Genomic DNA, 19816 nt, shown 5'->3' on the forward strand with positions numbered 1-19816 from the left:
TATATATATATATATGAAAATGTCTTTGTTCAAGTAAAATTCAAGTAAAACCTGCAGTAATAAAAATACTTTATTAATGATTATCATTTCTTATAAACATTAAGCACCTAATGTACCTATAAAAGGTTTTGCTTTTATGAATCTAGTCTGATCTGAAATCCTTTCCAAACATAGGTAAAAAAACATAAACATAAAAAAGGTTCTCAGTGGACACAGATAAGGATTGCTATCTCCTTTCTCTCTTCAGGTTACTCTGAGGATGGTGGAGCACAGAAGGGTGAGGTCATCCCAGAGCACGAGTTTGCTGAGGGCCCCGTCTGTCTGGATGACGAGAATGAGTTCCCTCCAGTCGGCAACCAGAGTAACTGACCAAACCTCCCCATGAAACACCCAACCCCTGCTTAACAATCAGACTCACTTGTTTCAAACAGGGGAGGTGGACAAAAATATTCCTGTGTTGACACATGTACCCCTGCTGGCTTAGGGTCAAATCTTGCCAGAATGTTACTTCCTGGTGTTTCTGTATTCTGTGTCCCTACCACGTTTTGTAAGGAATAAAAAAAAAAGAAGAAAAAACACTAAAAAAGAGTGGAAGGTCCACTCATCATTAAAAAAACAAACATCTTAAACTCTTTTCTTAGACAGATTGAAAAACTGAAAACTGTCTAAGTGTCCCGCTGTTAACTCCCATATTACGCCATTAACAGTGTTAATCATTTCTTTTTTTTTTAAATACTGACATCAAGAAACACTGACAACACAGTCACATTATTGTTGCACAATATTATCATGGTAGCAACCAGATGAGCATGTGGCTGGTATTAATGAGCTGAAAATACCAATGTAGTAGAGGACACAAAAGATTCACAAAAATGCTCTTCAGAAAGATGCTAAGAAGTTAACTGTAAGGTATTTTTAACATCTTCTAAACAAGGCAAGTGCAATCAGACAAGCATATGATAAAATGAGTCAAATCTCTTAAGATCATGACTTGTTTATACTTCTAAGTCTTAGAAATTAGCATCTGAAAATCTATCATACGGGCATTTTTGTCAATCGGGCCTCAGGAATTCGGGGAGCTCATCAATGGGCATTAAATGTGTCACACCTCAGGAAAGAGGAGCGGTAGTTCTCTCAAGAAGGAAAACATGTTGTAAGTGTGATACACTATTTAAATCATGATACATGCAGTAAGTATTATATGACTTGCAGATGCAGCTGTCATTACTAATTATGGTAGCGATAGATGAGACTAAAAACCTGCGGAGTCACAAACGTAACCTGATCATATATCTGGAAAGAGTTGGCTCTGTGGGAGGAGCGGTCAGCAGCTGAATGTGAAGCTCTTGATGGTGAGCTGTACGTGACAAAGTTACAGGTCCTTGAATTTCAGTAATATCCTGAAGACCTTTTTATTTACTACATGATGCTGAATTCAGTATGTTAACATGGAAGTCATAGTCATTTTAACTTTGATGTAATAAATATTCTTTTGCAAAATGTTTTCAGTATTACACATCAAACGCATAGACTTACCATGCGTAAATATATATTGAGGATTTTTACTGTGTGTATAATGTATATAACATTTATATATAGTACTGTTGTAATAAGTAACATGGTAATACCATTTGATTTGCCAAAAGGTGGCGCTGTTAGGACACCCTTACGCTGCATTGAGCTGTTCGATACTGGACATTTACACCAGAGACTCATTAAAGCTGAGAACTGATTCAACCTCTGCATGGTGTCGATTTGATTTACAAAAACAAAAAAATAACAATAATTTTTATAAATGTTTCAATCCTGAATTAAAGCTCATATATCCAACACAATAATAACAAAGCCAAGTTATTTTCTGAAACATCAACTGTTCAACATGACTTTAGGTTGAATTACACTGCAACAAATTGATTAACAAATTGTAGAATGTCTTTACTGTCTGATCTTATTTTTCCCAAATTATTGACCTCACAATAACAACTGGCCAAAGTTCGCCCGCCTGCGCCTCTTTGCTCTCCGCTTGTTTGCACGTCTCCTGCTGCATCTGGACATTGAACCTCCCAAACAACATGTTCTACAAACAAAGCAAATCTGTTTGCTTGCATCTGTGTGCTACTTTCAGCCTTTTGTGTGAGTGTTTGTGCGTGTGGTTTCCCACCCTTGGCCCAGTGTGTGGCAGCGGCAAACAGGCTGTCTATGGTCACAGCAGGGCGCTGCTGATTCATCCGTGCTGTAGTCCGCCGTGGACACAGATTTGTCGGTCGCAATGTCCCATAATAACTCCTCCCTCCTTCGGGCGATCCTATCTGCTACCGCCTGGTATTCTGGTGTTTTGACCTCCAGGGGTGTTTCCTCAGCCTCATCACGCTCCAGATCAAATATCAGTGGCGGGTCATGGAGCTGTGGCCTTCCTGTTGCACCACCGCAGGCCTCAGCTGCACCTTCAAAAGAACAAGCACATGTGCATTTCTAATTAGTCTTTTTCTCACATTTTTTGCCCCGCCAAAACTCTCTCAAAGACTCGTACAGTATATGTACATTTCCTTTTTTGTCAGTTGTTTGTACAACATGGTAGCTGGAGGTTACCTGTGGCTTATGAAGATATGTGTTGGGTTTTGCAAAAAAAAAGGTTAAATAAATGTGAAATTAGCATTAAAACTGTCAAAATTGCAGTACCTACACCTAATATTAAGGTTTGTAATATGTAATTTTATGGTTAATTGTAACATGAAATTAGTATTCTAAAGCACAACTGAGTCATAGTACTTTCAAAATACTTCATACTACTTGCTTTAATACGTAGATATTAAAATGTATGCAGCATGATGTTTTACTATGTGAATGTAGCTTCTATAGCCTTTTGAGTTATGCTCAGAAAATACATCTGCACAGACAAACAGGCCACTAGACTGGTACCACCATGTTGACATACTGCCGTGCATGTCATCCAGCACGGTGTCAGGGCATAACAAGCAGCATGGCAGACATTCTGTACATTAATAAACACGTCATTGCTTAGAGAAGTAAGTTCTGTAATTTTGCTAACAAACAGTTGGAATTACAGTAATAACATGACATCTCTAATGAAGTGTGACTGAACACATGTGACCTGTACTTGGCACGTACCTGTGATGTAGAAAGCTTTGTGTTTCCCTGTCCGAACTGTCTGCAGGTCACCAAACTTCCCTGCAGCACCACTGTTGGGGTGCAAGAGAAACTGCGAGAAAAAAGAAAAGAACTAATTTCTGCAACAAGACCCAAATGCACAGCCCCCACTGACAATACAGGGAAAATTATTTATAAACCAAAGTAAGGTTACCTCATGACCAGTGTGTTCACCACGCAAGAGGATATTTGTGGCGTCAATGCCATCATAACGTCTGTCTAAGGGAGGAGTTACACCTGCCAGGGACAGAAGAGTAGGGAAGATGTCCATACCACTGCAAGAAGGCATGAAGAGGAGAAGAGAGAACTATTTTGCATTACACCTTCAATTTTTTTGGTTTGTTCTGGAAAGTATCTTGTGTAGCCCTCTTTCTCTAGCACATTTCATAACAGCTAAATTACCCCAGATATCAATACACAGCCAGTTGTTTCTTGTATACAATGGGTCTGAAAAAGAGTAGCGTTGAGATACAAGGTCAGCCCCGATCTCCATGAACATGTGGGAATCTGGGCTCTGTATTGGCAAAGCACCTTTTTTTTGAAAGTTTTGGTATCAAAAAGGGATCATGGTTTTAGGTGACCTTTAGGATTAGGGGAGATTGAAATTGTTTGAAAATCTAAAACAGCAATTTGATCTTCCACAGAATCAGTTTTGGAGGTATCTTCAGCTGAAGTATCTGCTGATACAGACCTTTGGCTCGACTTCTGTGGCTCCCCCTAGTCTGGATATCTGGTGAAGAATTCAGGCATTTTTGGCAAGGGTCACAAGGCCACAGCCTATTACTTTTAATGTACATGTTAAATGTACTGCTTAATTCTGATGGGGATATGTCGCCCCTCAGATCAACATGGGAAGCCGACCTCAGTGTTTCACAGAGGGCGATTGGATCTTAATTCTTAGAAATAAAAAAAAAAAGTCTATTTAATATTTTAAATTGAATTAATCTTGTTTTAAATTCCCTAGAGTCTATTGGACCCTGTCCAGGTTGCACAGAGCAGGGCTGCGTGATGATGCAGGGTGCTGGAGGTGCAATGGAAACAATGATACTCTGGTTGACATGCTGTGGAGCTGCCCAAAGGTACGGGAGTTTTGGTTAAGGATCCATGACTACATTCAAACAATTATTTGCAAAGATGTCCATTTCACTCCAGCCCTGTACATTTTGGGAGACCCCGCAGTGTTAGATCATTTAACTCACACTGAGGCAGATTGGGTTCAAACCGCCCTCATGCTGAGACGGAAGCTCATTGTTATGAATTGGAAAGCCTCCTCTATGCCTGCAGCTTCTCTGTTGTACATCCAGCTGGGTAAACTAGATGCATTACAAAACCAGGTTACTCAATCGGGTGGAACTATATATCAGGAAGTGGGAGCGATACCACGCTTTTATGGATGGGGGTTAATAGGGTTGGATTGTCATAAGGTCAAAACAACTTAAAGAACTGACTTAAAGGAATACTATATATTATATGTCACACCCTCTTTTCTTTCTTCCTAAATTCCTTTTTTTCCTTTTCTTTTGTCCCTTATTGTTATATATATATTAATGTACAGAATGTCTGCCGTGCTGCTTGTTATGCCCTGACACCGTGCTGGATGACATGCACGGCAGTATGTCAACATGGTGGTACCAGTCTAGTGGCCTGGCCGGTTTGTCTGTGCAGATGTATTTTCTGAGCATAACTCAAAAGGCTATAGAAGCTACATTCACATAGTAAAACATCATGTATATATAAAACCCCATGCCATCCTCATGGGGGCGCTACAGGAAAGGCCAGGGGATCACCAAAGTCATTAGGACTCATTGTCTGGGAATCATAAATGTGGCAATCTGTCTTGTAGGTGTCAAGATTCTTCACTGGATAAAAACTTTAACCTGCTGGTGGCGCTAGATGAAAAGTCACAGAATCACCAAAGCAATTTGGATTGATCCTCTGGTCACCACGAATATCTGTACCAAATTTCATGGCAATCCATCTAATAATGCAGTAAAAGACTAAAATGCAGTAGTTCTTGAGATCTGGACCAAAGTGGAGGACCAATCAACCCGACAGACCTAACCATTACTAGAAACCATGCCGCTAGCATGGCAAAAAATCTCTCTGAATGCATCTCCCTGCTTAATAAACTATCCCTTATGTACACATCGGGTCTATAAAGTAAACACAGGATCTGTTAAAGTATTTGAGGGATTTTTTGAGTAGTCTCATTGGTAAAATGGGAGTACCTGAGCAGGGTGGAGCTAGTGGTGTTTGCTGGGATCCTTCCAGGCCAATAAGCTACTGTTGGCACTCTGTGACCTCCCTCCCAGGTGGTCCGCTTAGCTGAACCTCCACCTTACACACAGGCAAAGGACCACTTTAGGAATATGAGGATTCACAGCAATAAGATATACCACTATGTCATGTCATAAAGCGTACATGGAAGGAGTTTTCGTTGTTATACCTCTGTTGGTCTGCCATTTTCCCAGGAAAGGTCCTACTCTTCCTGCGTACTGGCACTTCTGTTCCCAAGGTCCGTTGTCACCTAAACACAACACACACACACACACACAAGACTGTGCTTTTATGTTTTAGGCTTTTTTAGGATAATAATTACACTGGTATTGCGGAAGAACCAACATATTCCATCCAGCTGACTAACCGGTGAACCAGATCAGAGTATTGTCTTTGTCTGCGTCATCAGAAGCACTCTTTACTGCCCCCACGAGGCTGTCCATCTCTTGCAAGCTGGCGGTGTACACTTTGTCGTCATCTGGAGGACCGGCAGAAGCATCTGGACGGAGTGAAGGGGCCAGAGGAACGTGCATATGAGCCAACGCTATGTAAAGGAGATAGGGCTGTCCTCTCTCCCTGCAGAGACAAGTCAGACAACTTTTACTGACAAATGCAATAAGTATTTTCTTGAAAGCATATCTATGTATAAGCAAAAAAACAGGAGACTTGTATCCAATCACATACTGGTTTCCATGTTCACTCGTGGTCAAGCTTTGAAACACAAAGTAAGAAACATGAACAACAATCCGACAATGATGCAATAATTGTATCTTAACTATTTGCTAATGTTCAGTGACTTCTGGCAGTACTTTGATGGTTTTAAAGTTATACACTGCTGAAATGGCAGTATAGTTTGTGAATATAATCATGTTGGAAACAATATGTGGCATTCATAGGGTATTAATGTGCACACTGGAGCATGTTTTCCTAGTCCATGTTGACATTTCATTTATGTAGGTATCTGTAACAGAGCAACAGTCACTTTAAATGACCTTGCTGAAAGAAAGCTGCATACTGTTGGTTGGGTCTTGACAGCATGTGACTAACAACCGCTGCACAAGTTCACATGACCCTGCACTATAGCATGAAGGCATGTTGCCTTTTACAGACAGCTGCAAACAGCAGGACTTAGAGCCCTCCTCCTGTCCTTCCAAAACACACACACACACACAGTTCTGTCTGGAAAATATACAGACAGTGCAGTTACAGTGAACATGCCTGTTCGTAACTGAATGATACAGGTTGGCAAGTTGTTAAAATAATTTCCAATCTTGTTAAAAGTGTGTGGGGTGTTTCATCTCTCTATTGACAAAGTTTCACTTCCTCAGCTGTCTCTTCCAGACCATATCAAATTTGAGTTCTCAAGTTTCACCCTCATACACACTGTTTGTAGAGAGACACACACTTGACTGGCTGCCAGATTAGTGGACAACATACAGAGACAAGAGAGAGAAGCGTACTCTCTATGGAACCAGAGTGTGATTGGCTCAAACACACAGGCTGCACGATTAGGTTCAGTAAAAACTGTGCTCACACCCTTGAAGACCATTCATTCGCAGTGTATTTGCATCGTAGCACCCTGTCAACATCTCCAACTCCAACAGAAACATTTAGGATTTTAGGTCACATCGTTCTGTCAATATGATTTCCAGCAACATCGAGCAGGCTTTATTTTTTAATCTAATGTGCAGAAATTGAATAAGTACCACCTTGTGAATGATTCTACTGTAAACACACACACATCCTTGTTACTCCATACACCGACTGTAGGGGAGGAAATATGAGAAAGATGATGGTAATGTATTATTGTGCTGTATCCATACATAATGACAACAATGTACTTTGTGTATGTTTGGTATATACTATACCTTGCATTCTGTATGATCCTGGTTGCAGTGGATTTATATTGTTCTGTTAGTGTCCACAGATCAAGTGGCTGTTCCACAATGCTGCTGTTTTCCATCAGAGGAAGGCCCACTTTGGAATAACAGCCTCCATGTACACTCCTCTTCAGTCTAGACCGTGAGAACAATAGAGCATAATGAGATAGTAAATGGTATAGGGGTGTTTGTGTAAAGGAGGCTATTAAGTAATGACAGGGTTTGGAATTAGTTAGGGAAGTGTAGGGCTTCATCAGGAAAGAAGAACTTGATATCATTTGCCATACGTACAGCTCTAGGTCGCACTAGGTAGGTTGCGTAGCAGCGTTTGTGGTACATCATAATCTGGTTATGGTTTCCCATACACAGAAATATGACACACAAACTCACCAATCTAGGTTTTACTAAGAAACCAAACTTCTTGTAAAGTCAAGAAATCAGCAACACAAATATCATGTCTTTTAAAATATAAAGTGCCAATAGCAGGATGGAGAGACCAAGGTATACTAGTTCATTTTTCCCCCAATAATGATGTTATCCACTGAGTCTTACATTATTTAAGAAACAACCTTTGTCAGGAGAACTTTCATTCCGGCCTGAGTGTGTCATATTTGTTAAAGTAGGAGCAGACCTGATCACTTGAGGTCCAGAAGAGTCACAGGCAGGGCACTGTGGCAAATTATATCCAGGTATGTCAGTACAGCCCATGTCATTACTGTAAGGAATACCTAAGTAGTAGTCAAAACCTGCCCAAGAGACAATAAACATAAAAACAACAACATAAATGTAACTGCAATGACTTGTTGTTACCCATCTGTCCAGTAGACAGTAGACAAAGAAGAATGTTTGTACTATGTTATACACATTTACACAACCAATAACATACAGTGTTTTATCCATACAAGTAAGAAACTGAAAGAAGTGAAAGCTTCTTCTGACATATGACATATCCTCTTATAAAGAAAAATATATTAGGCAAAACAGCTGAAGTGAATAACTTCATTGTGAAGGCACAATGCGTGTAGTAACACAAAGCCAAGTACATATTGCAGTAAAGTTTGGCCATTGTCCTAAAGTGTGGATCACCTGCACAAGCTTACAAATATAACGTGATCCAAAGGTCGAGGGTGTTTGAGTTTAAGTGTGGGAGGAAGACTTCCACGCACGAAAGGAATGAGTAAGGGGCTGACGGGGTGGCTGACGGGTGAGCCGTAGTGGGCGCCGTGAGTGTTGAGTCAGCTGTAGCCTCTAAGCAAAAAAGTCAGGACCAAGTCTGTTGTCTCACAAGACCGCAGCTTCAAGGACTTTGTTGTGTGTAGTCTGTTCCTGCAGCGAGGCCGATGAATTTGCTCACACACTGCATGTGGCCGGAACGTTCTAGAAAAACTGACGCCATAACACTGAACGGGAAAGATACAGTGTTGTGCAATAAAATAGCGTGTGTGTGTTAGCTCATATCTCATTGTTTTAGGTGGCATATGAAAATATTTTTGCATTTTTATAACATTTGAAATCTATCAACTGATAAATAAAAGGTTGTACTGGATTTTTGTCTCAGCAAGCGTCTGTTACTGATTGTACTGCTGCTGTTTTGTGGATCCTCAAGGCTGGACTGTAACCTTTTTATATTCTTTTTGTCAGTATATACCTACTGTATATAACCCATATACCCTCTGTTTCTATTGACATCTTACTCTTCTATAAATTATCATAACTATAGCTTGTGGCTCTAGTGGGCTACTTTCCTCAAATGATTTACTAAGGTTTTAGATAACTTTATTTAATCTCAACAGTATGTTTACAAAAAGGTTGTTTTCTTATACTGTATGTTTACCAAAGGATACCAGAAGCTAAAGTTAACAGTAGCTAGGAATAGGGTTTGTTTTGCTCTTCAAGTTTGATTTGTTCATTCCTGTAAGCAAAAAAAAGTTGATATCCAAAACCAATCTCTATTGATTCTCAATTTAGGTGAATTGTGGGAATTTTTGAGTGCAAACTTTGAGCTTCAGGCTGAAAAAGATCTCTATGGAAATTCCTGCCTTTTGTGTTTAGTTGGGTCTCCTGGAGGTTTGGGGGTATAAATGTCAAGCTCCCACTTACCTCTATTAGTTGGACCATATGGTCCATTGTGGCCAAGATGCCATTTTCCGATCATGGCTGTGTAATATCCTGCCTTCTGTAGTAGCTGGGGCAGGGTGACTTCAGACAGAGGTAGACCGGCCACAGAGCCCACAGCAAAGTTATGAGTCACCCCGTTTCTTAGGCCATAGCGGCCCGTCAGGATGGCAGCACGGGATGGGGAACAGGTGGAGGCTGGAGAGTGAAAGTCTGTCAATCTGGAAAAAGTGAAGATAGTTTGAGAAGAAATTACACATTGTTGACATTTGAAAGAGTCACAGGGGGAGAGAGCATGGACAATATCCTGTCATTCACTGCATCATGTCACAGACTGAAATACCATAAAACATTCATCATCCCAAACCTTTACCTTAAGGCATTCACTTAAAGTACAAGCCCCTAAGACTGATGTCAAAACGGTTTTGATGATATGACATAGAATTTAGTGTTACATAACAGATCAGGTATAAAATGAATTCATAAATTCTCTACCTTAGTCCTTGCTCAGTCATCAGGTTGAGATATGGTGTGTTGTTTGTCTTCTCTTCAGGCTGGTTAACATCCAGGTCTCCCCAGCCTATATCATCTGCCAATATAATGATGAAATTGGGCTTCTTATTGGGCTCATCAACATTGGCTCCATGTTGAGACACCGTTTGGAGAAGCAGACCACACATCAGCATCCCAGACAGAAGGAGTGGAATGAAGCCCTCCACCATTTTTGGTCAAAATCTGCAAAGGGTTTCATAGGTTTCATTTAAACCTTAGCTGGCATGTAAATCAGCAGATGTAGATGATGAATGTAGGCATGAGTGAGTGAGGGAATGGGAACTATTGTTTGGCAACTATGTTCTGTAGCTGAAAGACTTCATTATTCCCTTGTACAAGTTCTGCTTGTACCATATACAGTATAGAAAATGATGGAACTGGTGCAATTGTCCACACAAATCCCATGTCTGTACTCTCTATACTTTTTTTAGGTTATGAAAACACAGCTCTGTTAACTAAAATAGCTTGTCACAGATGAGGTTATATATATTGCATGGTCAGTTTAGTTTAGACTGAAAGAGGGGTGATTTGCTAATGTTAATGGGTTTATACTTCTAAAGACATTATTTAGACTAGTACTGATACAACTCAAAATGTTATAAATCATTTAGAAACATTTCTGTAGTACCAATATTTCTTAAACGGCATGTGAACAAGAAAACTGTAATCAGGGGTTAAAAAAATACAGCCAATGCTCAACCTGGTTTCTTGAGGCGATGTAAACATAGTGACAGTGATAAAATCCAAAGCAGGTAGGTGTCTCTGTTAATGACTCAAGATTGGTACAAAGATGTTTGGATCTAACACATCTGCCTTTCTTCTTCATCATACCAGTATGTCAAGTTAAACTTTTATGTCAACCAAATTCTTACAAGAAACAAAGACAACAAATACAGAAAGGTCACACCTTTGGAAAATCTTCAGGTGTGTGTATGTAGGGTATGTTTGGGGTCCAGGGACAAAATAAATACAGAAAAGACTAAACTGTATGACCCTGAATGATGTGGACTGTCAAACTGCATTAACTAGGGGAATCTATGCCTGTGAGCAGCCCTTGATTAATAATGCTAAATTACATTTTAAATATGGAGATTTAAAAAAATACTTTCTGTCAAATTTATGCAATGTTTTGTTAGATTTTTAAGAGTTTTCAACACATATTAGTTTGACGCCACATCAACATTCACCCACAAACCCTGCCAGTCTTTCAGCCTCTCAACCCCCAGCCATGAACCCAGGCCTTTCCTTAACAACCCCGCACCCCACAGTGGAAGGGGGCTGCGGGGCAGTCTACACACGGATATGGGGCAAGAACTGGCTGTAACCAGATCTCTTTAAACCTCCTTATCCCCCCCAGTTGCCTGTAGGGAGGTGGCGTTTATGAATGCGAACTAGTGTCAGACAGCATGTTCGTCCGTGTGTGTAGTGTGTCTCCACGTGTGTGTGTGTTTGGGGACATATGCACGTGAGAATACGTGTACGTTTAGGTCAGTCGTCCATTGACACCGGCGGGATTCCAGCAGCAACAGTGGGGCGACGGACGGACTGTTTCTGTCTGAAAGTAGCGGCACACAGGTGAGACACACTGCTTAAATACAGGTCATTTCAGTACGTACGAGTGCGTTTGCTTCAGTAGAGAAACTGGAAATGGTAAGACACACATTCAACACGTCTTCAGTTAAATATATATGTATATATGGCTCAAACAGGCGACGTTTAAGTACTTACAAAGTGTGTATTTGCTGTTAACAAAGTCACACCGACCACACGAGCCGCCGCTGGACCGAGAGCATTGCGTCAGCCGCGTGAGGACGGACCATACGGCTCGCCACCCCCTCCCCACCCCTCTTAATTAAAAAACGCAATTGACCGGTTTAAAACCAATTAAAAGTTGTTTAACAGGCTATCCCGATAAAAAAAAAAAGGGATTTTGATAATGGATTCTGGCAGGCAGTGATTTCCAATTAAACACCCAATAGCAGAAACCAGGGTTAATGTTTCTCTTCCATTTAGCTGAAGAAAATGTTATATAATATATATAATAATGGAATTAATACTTTTTATTTCTATAATGCTTAGTCTTACTGGAACTAATTTAAACATGTTTGTAGTTGGATACATAAAGTATACAAAAAGAAAAAAGTATAAAAGTAAGGAGACTTTAAAGGAAAATAAAAGTAAATCCAAACTGTGTACTGTTTGCTATTAGCAGTATTTATCCACTACTTCAACTATATAGTAGTATTTAAACCCGTATATCCATCATATCAGTTTGTTGGTGTATTGAATTTAATTGAACTTGAGAAAGTTAAAAGAGTTGTCAATTGTTGTGAGTTATGGAATAAACAAATTACACACAAAAAAATAGGCTATACATGACTTTAAAACTGAGTGTGGTCATTTTTGACCTTACTTTGACATATTAGTCTTAACTCGAGGTCCACAAACTAATATCTTCCAGAACTTTCAGCTACCAACCCACTCAGTTAATATTTACATGTATGTGCCCAGTGATCCACGTTCTTTGATGTTTTTTTATGTTCATGTTTTAAGTGTGGAAATTTTTATTTGTTGTAGTTTAACGCGAGTTATTTCAAAGGACAGTTGCACATAGTTTCAGTACACTAATAACTCACTATATTTGACCATGGCGGCTATTCTGTTTGTGCATGTGTCAATATAGGTGTGCATACAGCTGTAGTAATAGTTATACAGAGTACCGTACAGAGCAACTGCAGGTGGAGTAAATGGTGTATGGACAGAGTAGTGATTGTCTTCCAACACATGGTGTGTAATGTGTGAAGTCAGTAGTTGAAAAATGGGTTTTACACACAATGCTGCACATTGGAAATAATGCATAAGGTAAGAAAACAATGTGATTTGATGTCTGCTGCTATGGGATTTATTCTATATTACATCAGAGCTGTAAAATGTATGAGCTTAACTTAACTCAAATTCAATATATGGGACTGAGCTTGGTTGCGTATCATTCTTTTGTCCATTCTTGTTTAAATGTTTTCTGATGTTCACCCAGAATAAACATCAGTTGTGCTGAAAAAGTAAAAGTGAAGCGTTTGTGCCCTGCTTTTACGATAGCAAAAGGGATGACACTAGAGAAATGTAATAAAGTTTTTGTAGACATTGTACTCATACAGAGGCTCAACATATCCAATCCCAATGCTGTTTATCCAGAATTAGGGCCAAAAGGGTGATTTTAATGACCTGGTCCTAAAACTAAAGCTAATGGTGCATAAAATTCTAGAAACATCTGATTCTGTGCCCCCAAATGTGCTTTTGCATTAATAATTGATTAGGCCCAACCTTGTGCAAAGAAGGGCTGAACATCAAACTACTTCTGCCTTTTACTCCTTGCCATCTTTGGCAAGCACTGACAGTGTTTGTACATTAAACAGCAGCCTCGCAAGGATGCACAGGACCACTTCATTCAAAAGGCAAGCTGCCAAACAAAGAGGGACATAAAAGGGGGGAAATATGATTCAGCTTCATATGTATTAGCCAGTAAGTTCAGTTTCTGTAACTGAAGATTAGGACCAGGGTTACCACATTTAACCTGAACTTTCTCTGTTGAGAGGAGGAGCAGAGTGAGTCCATCTTCTTCTTCAGCTGTCCTGAGTGCGGCAGGCTACACGCGCACAGCCGGTGATGTTTGTTAGCTGTTGTCGCTAGCTAAACTTGAAGAACTTGAACTCGATAACTTTAATTTGTAGCTAACTTACACAACTCACTGTTAGTAACTTAACTGTCAGTGTTGAGGCAGCTACGCTAAATAAACTACTGCACATTGACAGTAACGTTATATATAAGACAATGATGACGTTAATGTTGTCTTTTGCTCATGTTAGTCAACCAGACAAATGATGCACTTTTAAAATTTTATTTTTAAAATTGCTGACCATAGTTTTTTTTTTTTTTTTAAGAAAAAACTTAATTCATTTTAACAGGTTCACTATTTACAAAAACACATACATATTAAATATATCTTTACAGGGCATGGCACTGTGTGGAGCCAAGGGGGCACGTTTCTTGGGGCCCAATGTGTACCCAGAGGCCCCTGATGGAGGCTGGGGATGGGTGGTGGCCGTGGCCTTCTTCTTTGTGGAGGTCTTCACCTATGGCATCATCAAGAGCTTTGGCATCTTCCTCCAGGACCTAATGAAGGAGTTTGGGGAGACCAACAGTAGGGTCTCCTGGATTGTTTCCATCTGCGTGTTTGTCATGACCTTCAATGGTGAGTACAGCTGGTGAGGTTAAGTTGGTGCAACCCTGCAAAGTGAAATAAAGTACAAGTACTATAGACAAGACAAAGGAGTTGTAAGAATTACTGTACTGTAGTCTAAACAACAGTTTGTCCTCAGGTCCTCTCTCCTCTGTGATGACTAACCGCTTTGGATTCCAACTTGTTGTAATGATTGGAGGATTACTTATCTCCACGGGTACTATTGCCACCAGCTTTACCAGCTCCGTCAATCAAATGTACATCACCTATGGATTAGTTACAGGTATTGAATTCTTTGTCTCCCTCTCTGCTCTTTAAATGTGTTTTTTAGCCATGTCTAAAAAAACAATAGCTACATTTTTTTTTTGTACAGGTTTGGGCTACTGTCTGACCTTCCTGCCCACTGTGACCATCCTCTCCCAGTACTTTACCCGTCGACGGACTCTGGTCACAGCTGTGGCTTCCACTGGAGAGTCCCTGTCCATGTTTGCTCTGGCACCAGGTGAGTGCAAGAGCTTCCACTGAATCTTAAGCCTTAGAGGAGCCATGCACAGTCCTCTTTGTGACCTAGTCCTCTTGGGTATGACTAGACTGTTGAATGTTTATTCATCAAGCAGAAACCGAGCATGTAACCAATCAAAATAATTTTAATTAATCATTTTTTAAACATTAGTTCCTGAGTTTTCAACTCTTTAAGGCAGAGTGACTTGTATAATTTATTTAAAGACAGGAAGGCTCAAGGAAATATTTCTTGTTTATACAGAAAACATTCTCAGTGGAAGATTCAGAGACTTAAAGGATTTTTCTTACTGTCAACAATCGGCAAGAAGAGACTAAAAATTAAGTATTATAATATTATATAATAAATAAAAATTCTGAAAAACACATCAATCACATTGAGTTTATTTAGGGTCAATCCCACAAACACCGCCCTGCTGCCATAAATACTCACTAGACTGTGGCTGAAAATAGTCCCCAAAAAATACACTATTTACTCTTATTTTTAAACTCAAACTATACATTTGTGACAAGCTTATAATGGGAACCAATGAGCTTTGGCTAATAGCCTCAAACAGGTATTGAGAGGTAGTGTTGTTTTAGTCCATTGCTAGCCTTTTCCTTTAATATAGAGCTTTATATACCTCTCACGACTCCAAACGTTCACCTCCATTTCTTTTAGGTACAATTTCATTGCAAGTTGGATCTTGAACATGTCATGCTAAATTCCACATATGCAGTTTTACAGATGAACACTCACTAAATACCTCCTTTTGCCTTGCAGCCTTTTCTGCATTGAGGGACCATATTGGCTGGCGACACAGCATGGCAGTGATAGGAGCTTTACAAAGCATCATCATTATCTGTGGTGCTCTGCTCCGGCCAATCATTATCAAACCCAGAGCGACCACTGCAACAGAGACTGACTTATCATCCACAAAGGAACTGGAGGCCCTCAGTACACGACAGAATCGAGAGGGCACAAACCCAGAAGACTCTATGACAAGCAATGCACATGCACAAAATACCTCCCACAGTCTGGACAATGAGCTAACCAGAGGCTCTGTGAGCACCGGAGACTCTGGTGTTCAATCTCTAAAGGACACAGACAGCAGCAGCGCAGAGGAAAAGACTTTACTGGACAAAGGAGCAAGGTTAGAAACAGAACAGACATCTGTGGAAAACAGTATGGCAAAGATTACCGAGTCTGAAACCGAGGAGAAAAACAGTAAAGATGAAGAGAAACACTTGATGAAAGATGAGGAAATGAAAACAGATGATGAAAAGGCAAAGAACTCAAAATTTCTAGATTTCTCCGTCCTCAGAGAGTGCAGTTTCATTCTCTATTCTCTGTTCGGACTGTTCGCCACGCTCGGCTTCTTCGCCCCTCCACTCTACATCATTGAGCTAAGTGTGAGTCGAGGTGTGGAGCGAGACAGCGCCAGCTACATGCTCTCCACCATGGCCGTGACCGAAATCATTGGCCGATTCTTCGTTGGATGGATCCTATCACGGAAGCAGTTAGTCAAGAAGAAGCTGCTTGTGCTTCTGGCGTGTGTGATTGCAATGACTGCAGACCTGGTGGGGTTTACTTTGGTTAGGGAGTTTTATGGCCTGGTTGTTTGCTGCGCTTTGTATGGTTTCTTTATGGGAACCCTGGCGTGCACCCACATCCCCATGCTGGCTGAGGATGACGTGGTGGGCATAGAGAGGATGTCTTCAGCTGCTGGTGTTTATGTTTTCATACAAAGCTTTGCTGGGCTGGCTGGACCCCCACTTGGAGGTAAGAGTTATCTTGTAATGAGGCGTTTACTATGGTTTCACTTTACTACAGCTTGTACCTTCCTACTACACAAGGATGATTTATGATTTAGATTAATGGCCAACCGGTTTGGGATTTTTAATTTAAAATACTGATTTTAAAATGGAAAAATGACCTTGTTATCAATATGGCAGCCGATTATAATCCATTTTAGAGCTGGAATGAAAATAAACCTTTTTTATGTGGATATGACAAAGTATGCAAAAGTACTCAGGATCAGAGAGATCACCTCATCAGTTGGTTTGAGGAACAGTCATGTATGACACAAGCCTTCAACTTTACTCAAAGAAAGAGCCCCCACGGAAGACTTTAAATGCTCAACCATTTGGTTTGTTCATATGTTTTTGCAGTTTTGTCAATTAAATGCAACTGTAGCAAGTACCTGACTATCACTATCTTCATTCATATTTTAAGACGCTACAAATTATATCCAGGTACAAAAAAGTCTGAAAAGTTGGCGTTTAGAACAGACAACAGAGAGTCATTGCTATGGAGACAATGCACCTCCCTTTATTTAGTTACATTGGTGTAAACTGGCGCAGTGCAAATAGTTGCAAGTTCCGACTTCTCTCATCGCAAATCTTTGGTCTGAGCTAAGACACTTCCTGTCCTGTAAATGTCTTGTAAACACTGTTTGTTATGCAGGCTTTATGTTAAAGATGTATAGTCTCCAAACCCAAGTTGAGGAAATAAGTGAACTTGATGTGTAAAGTTGTTGAAGTGCCCCTTTAATGCTTTCTTTTAATCACCCTCTATCCACAGGCGCACTGGTGGATGTGACTCGGAATTACGGATCAGCCTTCTACTCCTGTGCTGCCGGCATGGCACTTAGTGCCGTGTTCCTGGGTTTAGTAAAACCTGCAAAGAGAGGATTACTCTGCAGGAAAAGGGACTCAAAACATGCTGAATACATACATGAAAGGAAAGGGGACTCAGAAGAACAGAGTGCAGTGAATAAACGGGTCATTGCCAGTCCAGTTGAGTTAGATGACAACATGGTCCAGGATAAGGCAGAGGCCACAAGAGATGTCCAGGGGGTTGTACGTTTTGCTTGAGCTGATAACAGTAGGATATGGGTAATAAAAGGGTCAAGCCATATGAGGGTAAAAGACTGTAAAGACTACTGCTAGCAAGTGAAAGTGAAATGAATACAATGAACATAAAGACCAATATTAAGTGTTTATGATCTGATCTGATGATCCGCCATTGTAGATCTGGGCTCTGAGAGCAAACTAGAACTTTTAGACCACGTATGTATCAAATGTGCCTTACATGATTTATGTACCAAACAGTGTTTTTCTAGAGCCAGTACTGTTAAAATTAAAGAATATATTATTAAATTAGCTTTAAGTGAGTAAACGTTTGATATAGTCTCGCTTTAAATGACAACAGTGTGAGATGTGGAAGTATGGATGTATTCAAATGGACCATGAGTTAGTTTTAGATATTCTAGAAACAAGATGCAACACTGATATTTGATGAACTATTTACCTTCTGGTGATCTATACGATAATGATAGCCAGGAAAACTGATGCAAATGTAGCTGCAAGAACAATAAATTGCACAGATTCTGTAACGTGTTATAGAAAATACACAAAGCTCAGGAGATAACATGATTGAAAGTGTTTCTTTTTAATCAAACTCTTGCTAAGTTGATGATGCACTGTGATAGAATATGTCAGACTTGAACTATTTTTGTAGTAAAATGTGTTCAATTGCATTAAAACAAGCGTGATTTGAACCTCTCAATCAGATGTAGTGTTTTCATGTTTTTTAAATATAAAATAGAATATTGTATATAATATAGAATAGTGTACCATTTTAAAGTAAAAATATGTTGTTACCTACATATTGCATCTTTATTTAAAAGGAAACATATTAAGCTGATATCAGACAGTCAAAACACAGGGGCCCAAATACAACTCAATATATACTACTATATATACTATACAGTCTCCCAGATATGTCCCAATATATATGAAACTGGGCTTACCAGTCGTAAACAAAATTAAGGTTCGGTCAAGTCAGAATTTGACAGTCAGGCCTGTTACATTCATTTCCCAGTGTTACCCAGATTTATGGACAAGTACTATAGTTCATCTTTTTTCCCCATTATATCCAGGCACCTGCGCAGCCACAGTCTGGATGTGTGAAAGGCTTCAGTGGGTTTGGGAAAGTGGAGCACAGACTGACAGGCAGAGGCCTCCTCTTGCTCAGATGTTTGACTCTGATCCTCCTCCATCCAGTGCAGTAAAGCCTGTTGAACATAAAGCAACATTCACTTCACAAAACATAAATCCATCTGATTGTGTCTGTGCTAAATTGATCTTCAGCATTGATCACAATGAATGAAGGGAGATATGTCTTAAAATTACTTCAATTCTTAATCTTTGTTATATTGAAGCTCATTCCAGTGATGTGTAATCAACCTTTAAGTCATTACAATTTGTGTAGATGATTCTTTCATTATTGGCTTTAGATTGGAGTTTGACTAATGATTAATTCATTAATTCTGTGATTCATTATTTCTAAACAATAACACATGTTGCAACAAATTACTTGAAAAAGTTGATATATTACTGTAACTGATATATCTATAATTAAAATTCTGTCAGATTCTTCTCTTAATCTGAGTTCCTCCATGTTTTCTACGTAAAAAGGGTTTTTTACCTTGTATCTCTCAGCTATTTTGAAGCCGATTGCGACCTGTAGCTTGCGAAGGCAGATGGGACAAAAATCCAGGGGCCTACGATCAGACTCATCCAGGTGGTTTGAACCCTGCATGACACAGTTCAACCACTGGCAATGTTTTATTCCAAACATATGGCCAATCTCATGGGTCATTGTCTGGAAAGAAATATTTAACTTTAGGATTTTCTGATAACAAAAAAAACAGTAGTATTGAATGTTTTTATCAGCAGTATTGATAACCTAACAGGATGAAAGACCTTTGGGAAGACCACTGAAAAGTTCAGAGTACCAAAATTGAGTTAGTGGAGGAGCATGTTTGTTAGAGACCTTGCAGGATCGAAGCAGCAGAGTGCTGGTGATGGGGGGTGTGTAATATCCGTCAAACACAGAGTAGTCCCCCTGCTTTGTCTTAAATGATTTCTTTAGCCTTCCAGCATAACTTCTGCTGTAGAAGTTGTCATCATACCTGGCAAAGCTAAAAACACCCATTCCTGCAAGCACAGTTGAAAAACAAGTGATTATGACAAAACATCTCCAGCACTGTATGTAAATCACTTTAACACCATCTAGTGGCAG

General features: G+C 39.8%; 4 protein-coding genes across 6 annotated transcripts in view; 2 read left to right on the forward strand and 2 right to left on the reverse strand.

Annotated features, from left to right (window-relative positions):
- Window positions 1-1732, forward strand: part of LOC118328007 (WD repeat domain phosphoinositide-interacting protein 1-like) — a 7761-nt gene extending 6029 nt beyond the window's left edge. For both annotated transcript variants that reach the window (XM_035661600.1, XM_035661592.1), the window contains exon 12: window positions 248-1732. In XM_035661600.1, coding sequence (XP_035517493.1) covers window positions 248-369 — 122 coding nt within the window. In that variant the 3' untranslated portion in view covers window positions 370-1732. The remainder of the gene's footprint in view (window positions 1-247) is intronic.
- Window positions 53-11839, reverse strand: arsg (arylsulfatase G). 2 transcript variants are annotated; one of them, XM_035661579.1, is made up of 12 exons: window positions 11721-11789; window positions 11474-11547; window positions 9936-10175; window positions 9426-9661; window positions 7957-8071; window positions 7314-7460; window positions 5813-6021; window positions 5615-5695; window positions 5397-5505; window positions 3323-3443; window positions 3130-3220; window positions 53-2444 (listed from the first exon to the last, which is right to left on the reverse strand). In XM_035661579.1, exons 3-12 carry the CDS (start codon window positions 10160-10162, stop codon window positions 2122-2124), a joined length of 1659 nt encoding a protein of 552 aa, XP_035517472.1. In that variant the 5' UTR covers window positions 10163-10175; window positions 11474-11547; window positions 11721-11789; the 3' UTR covers window positions 53-2121. The 2 variants fall into 2 exon arrangements, with proteins under 2 accessions (XP_035517472.1, XP_035517463.1); XM_035661570.1 differs by lacking the exon at window positions 11474-11547 and having other exon boundaries at window positions 11721-11839.
- LOC118327986 (monocarboxylate transporter 7-like) lies at window positions 11429-18294 on the forward strand. Its single transcript, XM_035661558.1, has 6 exons — window positions 11429-11567; window positions 14001-14241; window positions 14369-14512; window positions 14603-14731; window positions 15512-16510; window positions 17312-18294. The coding sequence occupies exons 2-6, from the start codon at window positions 14004-14006 to the stop codon at window positions 17602-17604; spliced, it is 1803 nt and encodes a 600-aa protein (XP_035517451.1). The 5' UTR covers window positions 11429-11567; window positions 14001-14003; the 3' UTR covers window positions 17605-18294.
- A 21-nt stretch (window positions 18295-18315) lies between these two features.
- Window positions 18316-19816, reverse strand: part of LOC118328018 (archaemetzincin-2) — a 3733-nt gene continuing 2232 nt past the window's right edge. Inside the window, exons 5-7 of the mRNA XM_035661613.1 lie at window positions 19568-19731; window positions 19220-19396; window positions 18316-18806 (exon numbers count right to left, since the gene is read on the reverse strand). Coding sequence (XP_035517506.1) covers window positions 18639-18806; window positions 19220-19396; window positions 19568-19731 — 509 coding nt within the window. The 3' untranslated portion in view covers window positions 18316-18638. The remainder of the gene's footprint in view (window positions 18807-19219; window positions 19397-19567; window positions 19732-19816) is intronic.

This window comes from Morone saxatilis, unplaced genomic scaffold (genome assembly GCF_004916995.1).
Source record: "Morone saxatilis isolate NCDOM2014 unplaced genomic scaffold, NCSU_SB_2.0 Contig1, whole genome shotgun sequence".
Lineage (NCBI taxonomy): Eukaryota > Metazoa > Chordata > Actinopteri > Moronidae > Morone > Morone saxatilis.

Bases quoted from the DNA above. Each gene is read 5' to 3' on its own strand.
- arsg (XM_035661570.1), bottom strand. From the start codon at position 10,162: ATGGTGGAGGGCTTCATTCCACTCCTTCTGTCTGGGATGCTGATGTGT. The intron at 6,022-7,313 runs GTATAGTATATA...TTGTCTCTGCAG, and splicing joins AGGATCATACAGAATGCAAG to GGAGAGAGGACAGCCCTATC. The intron at 5,696-5,812 runs GTTAGTCAGCTG...TGTTGTGTTTAG, and splicing joins TACTCTGATCTGGTTCACCG to GTGACAACGGACCTTGGGAA.
- LOC118327986 (XM_035661558.1), top strand. From the start codon at position 14,004: ATGGCACTGTGTGGAGCCAAGGGGGCACGTTTCTTGGGGCCCAATGTG. The intron at 14,513-14,602 runs GTATTGAATTCT...TTTTTTGTACAG, and splicing joins CACCTATGGATTAGTTACAG to GTTTGGGCTACTGTCTGACC. The intron at 14,732-15,511 runs GTGAGTGCAAGA...TTTGCCTTGCAG, and splicing joins CATGTTTGCTCTGGCACCAG to CCTTTTCTGCATTGAGGGAC.